This window comes from Halyomorpha halys, unplaced genomic scaffold (assembly GCF_000696795.3).
Source record: "Halyomorpha halys isolate HHAL.00 unplaced genomic scaffold, Hhal_1.1 Scaffold79.1, whole genome shotgun sequence".
Lineage (NCBI taxonomy): Eukaryota > Metazoa > Arthropoda > Insecta > Hemiptera > Pentatomidae > Halyomorpha > Halyomorpha halys.
Genome location: NW_027113124.1, coordinates 940,239 through 949,406, shown reverse-complemented (window position 1 = coordinate 949,406; position 9,168 = coordinate 940,239). Strand labels below are relative to the sequence as shown.

At 30.7% G+C, this 9,168-nt stretch overlaps 1 protein-coding gene across 4 annotated transcripts in view; it reads right to left on the bottom strand.

Annotated features, from left to right (window-relative positions):
* Positions 1-9,168, bottom strand: part of LOC106692954 (juvenile hormone acid O-methyltransferase) — an 18,211-nt gene that overhangs the window by 5,543 nt on the left and 3,500 nt on the right. Inside the window, exons 1-3 of one of the 4 annotated variants that reach the window (XM_014439242.3) lie at positions 6,290-6,389; positions 2,065-2,269; positions 1,783-1,958 (exon numbers count right to left, since the gene is read on the bottom strand). In XM_014439242.3, coding sequence (XP_014294728.1) covers positions 1,783-1,958; positions 2,065-2,250 — 362 coding nt within the window. In that variant the 5' untranslated portion in view covers positions 2,251-2,269; positions 6,290-6,389. Of the gene's footprint in view, positions 1-1,782; positions 1,959-2,064; positions 2,270-4,114; positions 4,218-5,112; positions 5,136-6,289; positions 6,390-9,168 lie in introns of those variants that run through there. The other 3 variants (XM_067050759.1, XM_067050760.1, XM_067050761.1) reach the window with 3 other exon arrangements.

Here is a 9,168-nt window from a genome sequence, read left to right as displayed (position 1 = left end):
ATTGTAGGATCATACAAATAATGGAAACTTTTGTAATAGATTGTCCCTGAAGATGGCCGAATTGGCCGAAACGTTGGACGTGTGAATGAAATAAATGTTTTGAGACTATAATTTTGGATAGTGTTTTTGAATTATTTAGTAAACAATTACCAGTCTCAAGAAAGAAATTTAAAGATTATAAATAAAATTTGATGTTGGTTTCAATGTTTGCTATTGTTTCAAGTGTTATCATTCCGTATAACAATTGTAAGGGTGATCCTTCCAGGAAGATTCATTACCTTGTACTAATTCTTCAAAATTTATGTTTATGTAGGTTTACATTCTTTTATTTTTATTTATTTCACTTTATCAATAATTATAATCATTTCTTCATTATTGAACCTTAAATAAGGATTTCATGTTACCCAATTATTTTTGTAAAAAATGTTCAATTTAATAATGTGTTTTTGTTTTATATTGCTGTCCCTCGTGATAGAAACATTCAAAGAGGCTATCTGTACACACGGCGTGCAATCGTTTTATTTGTACAAAGGGAGTTACAAAGTTTTAATGATTTCTATTGCAAACATATAAAGCGAAAAAAAGTTTTTGGATTCTGGGGATGGTCATAAAAAAATGAGCTATCTCGAATGGGTTCAATGTCCAACGTTTCAGTCTACCTGGCCATCCTAAAGACACTATTTAATTTAAATATAAATAATTTTAAATGTAATCAATCTGAACAATATCATCACTTATCAACGTTATCATTTTTTATGACTAATAAATAATATTATTTTTATTTCAACATTAGTAATATCATTTTCAAAAATTAATCATATTGCTGATAAGTGAGTGATATCACCCTTTTAGAATCATTGCAGTGGCCGAGAAACCTATTCTAAAGTAGATTGGAGTTTTGGCAATGTCCAGATCTCAACTCAAATCCTGAGCGTCTGCGGCTAGCGCCCTCACTCATCCCCACTGGCTTTTAATAGTTCAGTGACGCAGTTGAGAGAGAAGCGCCGGGATCTCCGGAGCCCTTCGGATGGTGGGATCCCCCTCCATAATTGGGGGAAGAGCTCGGTTAGGAGTTCCCCAGGCTGAATGTAAATATTGTAAATAGGAATGATTGAGTTTAACAGGTTATTTTACTTTAAGTTTAATTTTGTTTTTGTATTTTTTTATTTACATATATATCCATATTAATTAGTATTATTACTATTTTTTATTTTACTTATCTTCCTCTATTTCTTATTTTGTCATCATTTAATTTATATATTTGTAGATATGGTGTGAATAAGCTCTATGATCCCTATTACCATTATCTATAAATATGATAGAATGTAATATTACACAATAAAAATATTTAAAAAAAAGAAAAGAATTATTGTGATTAAAATTATTTATATTTAAGTGAAATTTTGACATATATAGGTCAATTTGACTAATTTTATTATACCTGGTTTAATAACCTGCAAAAAATACCTATCATTACTAGATGTGAGGCTGTGTTGATGATTAAAATTGTTCAATTTCGACAAAACGTTGGACATTTAAAGTATTAATAAAGAGTGTTTAGACTTGATTGGATTCAATTTATTTTATTAAATTATATATTTCATTGAAAATTATTCCTGTGGACAATATGAACGAATAAAAAAAAAATGTAGTTGATACTACACTCCTTTATTCATTCATTTTTTTTTTTTGTCCTTTCCTTTACTGTTATGTATACAGTTAATAATTATTCTATATCATTTAATCATTCACTGTCTGTAAATTATTTATTAAATATTATACCTGTGGTCGGTAATCCAATGCAAACAATAAAATGAAAATATTTTGTTGAATGCTTCGTTTTCCCAACCGTTATTGAGCCACTTTTGCTGAATATCAAGTTTTTTAAACATCAGCCTACCATTTATTTTATATCGATTACAATTTTTTAGCATTGCTTCAGATACATCACATCCGACCTAAATAAAAAATATATATATATACTTGATGCTAAAAAATACACAATTGTCAATATTTGGAGAATATATAGTTATGATCACATGAAATGTCAATATTATAACGAACCAATGTGGAATCCCTGGGTAAGAATGGAAGGAGGACGTCATTCGTCACATCCCCAGGACCGCAACCAATATCCAGAACTCTTTCTCCTTCAGTCCATCGTAAGTACCTACGGCGAGCTTCTAAAATTTCGAAAGTATCCTTTGCTGTGATGGTGTTGGCACTTACGTAACCTTTTACTTCGTTCATTTTTACTGATTTTCTGTCTCTGAAATAAAAAAAACAAAATTCAAAATTTATAAAAATGCATTTGAGTTAGGGGCAGAAAAAAAATTATCATCGATACATTAATTTTCTAGAACTTTGAAAATCAAACATCGAACTATGAAGGTAACCCATGGTTCGCGTCCTAGCCTTGGATGCCTAGTACAAGTTTTACGAGTATATTATTTTTTACTTGCCATATTTGTGCAGTTGCAATGAAATTCATTTATACTGTTAATTATGTAAACAACCATAAACCAAGTTAGCAACTAATTCTAACAAATAACTTGTAGTGGGCATCGTAAGCGAGAACTACAATTCAGTGAGACGTTTTAAGTAATCTAACTGATATAGCCACTTACATTTCGAACTACAAATGGAATCGATAGATAAATTCATCAAAATCGGTTTGTAAAATTCCATTCCCAGTTACCATCAGTTAAAGCCATAGTAACTTACAGGTTGGAAATCCAACCTCATTCCGAACAACGAAACCCATGCTGTTGCGACATTCTGCTATAAACTTTATATTTATCTATTTTTGTTACTATCATTACTATTACTTTATGTTATTATTTTATTCTCAAATTATTCTTTCATTTAAGTCAATTATTTATTTTATTAATTCTATAAATAACTTTTTTTTTCACTTTATTCTTTAACTATGTATGGGAGTGGGTCGCTCTACTCTTCTATATCCAAGAATCCGGGTTCGAATCCGGCTTAGTAGATAATTATTTTTTGTTTCACTGTAGTCGTGATTCAGCCCGGAGTTCGGGAGCCACCCCACCTCCATTAGTATAAGTTGAATTGCATGTGTTCATTCCTGTACTAACAGATTTAACAAAGATGGTGCTTTAACATCATAGGCATATATCCACCTTTAATATTTAATTGGGTTCAAATTAAGCTTGGCAGTCGAGATTCTGACCATATCAGATCCTTGCTCAACCGTTAGTCTAGTAACAGTTGTTCCTTACAAAGTACTATATCTATTTTAATATATGCCTTTTATTTTCAAATTTTCTGTTTATGAGTAGGTTGGTCTCCATTTTTCAACCTCATTGTTAGTTCTTCTTCTAATAACTGCCCCATTGTGTGAGTCATTTTTGATTGAAATTGGAAAAACACTGGTTTGCTCGAGTACGGAAGCATATAATTGAATAGTAATTCAAATATATAATTAAAATCTAAATGGACAAATTTTCTTTGATATCTAAACTGTTGATAAAGGAGCATGTGATCACTTATCAAAATACTTAGTCAACATAAACGACTGTGAATCATCCCAAGTATTCAAACTTCTGAAACTTATTTGCATCGGACACCATATTTTCCAAAATTGCTGGTTCCCGATAAATTCAAACGAAACTTTGGAGTAGCATATTGTTCGAGTACAAGCGCCCGGTGGAAAAAAAGTCCGTTACTTCACTCTGATTTATTACACATGAATACTGCGTATAATTTCTGGTCAAAATTGATGAGTCTGCCAAGTATAGCTAGGGGGTATGGAAAATAGTAGCTGTTTCAAAATAAAAAAAAAAAAATCATCCGGATCTCCATATCTTTGAAATTACCAACAACACTAGAAAACGTAGCAGAACATCATTTAAAGTAGAGTACATATTCTAAAATATGATTCCTAGTAGAGCTTTTTACAGTCAATATTTTTCGAGATACAGTTCTTTAAAAAAACAACATTTCATGAAATATACTCATTCTTTCATGAAAAATCAGTTATTAGTGAATTTATTATAGGAAGTCTTTATTTCATCAACCATGAAACGTACAGATGTCTATTAGCACTCAAATTAAAGCTAGTTTAATATGGTATATAGTAGTTCCTCACGTTTATGCTATATAGTAGTTCCAAGCTAAATCTTAAAATATTCTGGAGGCAAACAAAATGATGCAGGTCGCATTTCAGTTGGCAAATCAACCCACTCTACTATAGTCAGATAGCCTAGTGAGATACGTCATAGATTGTAGAAGAAAATAAACGAAACCGTAATTATACCTCCGGGATACAAAACGCTATGTGATAATTAAAGAAATTCAAAAAATAAAAGGAAAAACCTTCACTTTGGCTTGAATACCTTAATCACAGTGTTTGTATGATAATAATAACTAATTTTCTTAAAAACATGCTAGTTGTTAGTTCTAGCCGAACATCACTCCTCTTTCTCCGCACATGATAAGAAAAACTAAATCTATCAAAAAAACAAAACAATAATGTATTGATATAGTAGTATAGATGTACAATATTTTTAAAAATCATCAATAAGAGAAAATTGTTTTTCCCTCAAATGCTGATGTTATAATATACAATAATAACAAGAATAAACCACTACGGGATCATGGGTCATGGGTTTAGTACTTAGTAAAGAGGCTCTGTTTTGTAGAACAACGGTTGTACTACGAGGTGATTTTTTTCAAGATCACGCTGAACCACCAGATTTTCCCCCCAAATAAGGGTACCCACTTTATGAGACTGGGTGGAACCTACGGCTGCCACAGCCAGATTTGAACCCAGATTCCTGTAGTAAGTAGCAAGCTTTTAGTAATATAATATTACCAAAACTCCCTTTAACCTTCTTATTTACAACACACAATAAATATATTTAGATTACTTATGGACTGGATCATTCAATCTTAAATCATTCAGTCAAAAATTAAAATGAAACTCGTGAATCCAGATTATTATAATTCTTTTTATTTATTTGTTTCATTAAATAAAAATCCCGATTAAGTTTATATAAGTTTATTTTGATATTTTGAATATTTTTCGAGATATTTTTCTTGTTGTAGCACTGATAACATAGTTTAACAAAAAAATATTTAATTTACCTCATTTTTTTTTACAGCTGACATCCCAACACAGTCCTAATTACATACGCTGATGACACATGTACACTGTCTGTAAACAACGACCCAAATAACGCATCACAAACGCAACAGAAACACATAACATCCATTGAAGAATGGTGTCAAAACTGGAGAATCAAAATAAATTCTGAAACATCTCACCAGATCACCTTTACTCTCCGTCGTAAACCTCTACCCTCCTGTCCTACATTATTCTTTTTAAATACTCCACTAACGCCGGTTCAACAGATTCGATACTTAGGACTCCACCTTGACAAGAGACTTACTTGGAATCCACACACAAGACTGAAACGACAGGAAAGTGCTCGTAGATTCCGATTGCTACAACAAACGGTCTAAACTTCCCATTCACACAATTATTATACATCATAATAATCTTACCAATTTGGACCTATGGAATTGAGCTCTGGGGCTCTATCAAACCATCAAATTTCTCCCGCATCCAATTCTTACAATCAAAAATCCTAAGTAAAATCCTTGATGCTCCTTATTACGTTACAAATAAACTCATCCACAAAGACCTTAAAATCCCATTCGTTGCAGATTTGGCCCAAAACAGATATGAGTCTTTTCATTCCAAACTACTTACCCATCCTAACCCATTAGTTCTTAATCTTTCATCCTTACTAATACCTGATAATTCTCCGAGGCGTCTGAAAAGAAGATGGCAACGGGACCTTCTAATCTAAATTAATGCTTGAAGTACAATGGGTGGTTCCTTCCTAAGATTTGCAAATGTATGAAACATTACAGTGTTCCTTAGTGTTACTTATATTAAAGCTATTTAAGGTTTGTTACAACAAAATACATTACATATTTTATGTTATGTAATTATCACATAAAAGCTATATAATGTAAATACAAATATGGAAGAACGATGCTTGTTTCCAATATGCAATATTTAAACCAATAAAAATGTAACTTAAAATAAATTAACAGATAAAATTGTCGAATATTGGTCGAAAACAAATTGACCTAATTAATTAATAAATTAGAACTAATTAATAAATTCCAGTTATAACTTATAAAATTATAATAAAGTTCTTAAACGAGTTATAATTATTATATCCCTCTACCCCTTACCCAATAAAAAATGTTATACATAATTATTTCAGAATGTCTTAAAGCTAAGACGTACCTAAACTCGTCCGGAACTGATAAGAAGAAAGATTATCAGTAACCGCGTACTATATATGGCAAAATCTTGGCAGTCTGTCTAACACAATTTGGAGAGGGGGAGGTAGTGGGGATAGAGATGCACCCTTGCTCTAAGTACTTCCTTCAAATCCCCTCCACCATTGAATATTTATTGTTCAATTTTATTATCACTTCGTTTTTACTAAAATATAAATTCAATAATTCTAATTAAAATGAAAGAACAATAAAGTAAACATTCTATTTCAAACTTATCCAATTATTATGTAATATTTATTTTATGTTACCAATGTATAATAATATCTTGATAAAAAAAAAACAAGGAATGATCCTGGGCAATTATACTATCATAATACTACTATAATAGTAGTAGAAGGATTTAAAGAGGTGGAGCATTCAAAGAGATTTAATTTAGAGGTAACAGTCTAAGTGGGATAGTAAAAATTATACATCCAAGTATTCTACATTATAAAACTATGGATCAATTTGACTATGTAACTATTGGAAAGGTAAAGGAAATATGCCAGGGATAGTGGATTTTTTAGATTGTTCACCCTGACGATGGGACAAGAGCCCCGAAACATCGATAAAGGAATATTATGTATACAATAAAGAAATATTATATTTAGGGTCATCTGTATTTCAGAGAGTGGAGGCGCAGGTCTCCGCAACCTGTGGGAACAGTAGTGGCGCTGGTTCGAATCCAGCATGGGGGGTCCACTTTTATTTTTGTGGGCCCACGAAATGGAAAATTGATCCCCCACTGTAGCATTAGAATAGGGTGGTACCCTGTAGATATCCCTCCTAAAAATAATTTTTAAGAAATTAGTATTCTACGGTTTTTTGGAGTGTCTTATATTGCTGTTAATAACGATAAACGCCCTAATTTTTTTTTTATTTATAAAATCGCTATTTAGTCAAAAACTACGCATTTAAATAATTTTTTTTCTACCTAAATAACCAAGCCGCCAATATTTTTTTGGCATGACGTCTTTTCGACATAAACAAATGCTAAACTTATATTTGTAAGTTTTTTTAAACTTATTTATCCATTCAAGTGTTTCCAGTAACCGGTTTTTTATTATATTTTCCTTTTAATCTATGTGTTAGTCTTATTCTCGTAAAATGTATCTATTTGTTTGTTTTTGGTAAACTGATCTACTGCTGTGACTATGAATGATGGTCTGATCTCACATTACCGTCTAATATTGAATTTGTTTAGCGAGTCACTGAAGAGGATCTAGGAGGGTGAATTCCGGAGAGCGAATTTGTTGATCGGGTGAATTAAAAAATTGTAAAAGGGTGAAATTGGAGGAGCAGAAATGAGAAGGAAAAATAGGAATGAATTGAAACATTTGTATTTGTTGTACAGACCGAAATTGAATGTAAAAGGAAACTATAGGGGAAAAAATTGTTTATTATATCTTATTATTGTATCTCTTTTTTTCTGATTATACCATGTATGTGTAGTTTATACATGTCCGATTACGGATTGATAAGTATGATGTGTGAGATAGCAACCTGATGTATTTAGGCAGCATAGATAAATAAAGTATTTCTCTCTCAGTGCTAGAGTTATTTTAATTTTTTTATTTGTAATGCAAGCAATTATCTATTATGAGTTATATTCCCTATCGTTTTTGTGCAGTGCCTCATTGCAAAAATACTACTATAAAGACTTCACAAGAGTTGTTTATCCCAGTACCAAAAGATGTCAAAACTAGAAACATTTGGTTAAATCTGGTTAGAAGGGTTCCGAAATTATTATCGAATCTAAATAATTTATTATATTTTTATGAAGATTACTTCGATGAAAGTATCATGCTAGATACAAATTGTGAGTTCATTTGAGGTTATATTTATTCAGAAAGACAACTTAATGTAACAAAAAAAAGTAATGATTTTTCCTTCCAGATGGAAAACGATATGGAGGATTATGTTCGATACAAAATAATGGGTTCGGTGAAAAAATAATAATGAATTCAGACAGATCATGTAAATTTAATTTTCAATCAGATAGAACATGGATGTTTACACCACCAGAGTCTCGAGCTGACTTCACTAAAAGACAAAGGCTCTCTTTGATTGAACTGGTTTAACATAATTTGGAAGACAGATTCGTGTGAAAACAATCAGCAACAATGAAATATGAAATTAATTATAAACATTCTTTTGACAGCAAAATATGTAATAATTTAAAAACAGCTAAAACGTATGAATCGCTAAATCAATTTAGTTTATATCTAAATGACGTTACATATAAAACCATTTTAATTTGTTAAAACTAAAATTAAAAACCAATCCTGTATCAATAGTAATTAAAACACATACGATTCAGTTTCTGTATTTACTGACAAAACTATTAACATTATTTCAAATTTTTTTCTGTTGTCAAATACAGTATTATATGAAGGATTTTTTTCACAAAATGTAATATTTTGGTAAATTCATTACATTGATATTTTCGTGTGTTCAATAAAACACACAAAAGTACATGACTTTACAACATATTGTTATTATTTTTTTTTTTTTATCTATGTTAACTGACTTAATAAAGTAATTTCGGAACACAACTTGTTCACATTCAGAAACAAGGGTCTACGTAGTCTACCAAAAACTAATTAAATAAAAAACTATAGATTTCTTCCTTCTTTAGTTTTTAATTTAAAAATTGAAGGTAGGCTTCAAATTTTCACAGAAAGGTGTAGTTGTTTGTTCGATATATAATATTGTATAAAATATCATTAGACTTCATGAAGCCGTACGGTATGAACCAATACGGTAGCTGGAAAACATTAAAATTGTAACTTTAAACTCAAATACCTGAAAAATGGATGATTTTACAAAACTAAAAAAAAAAAA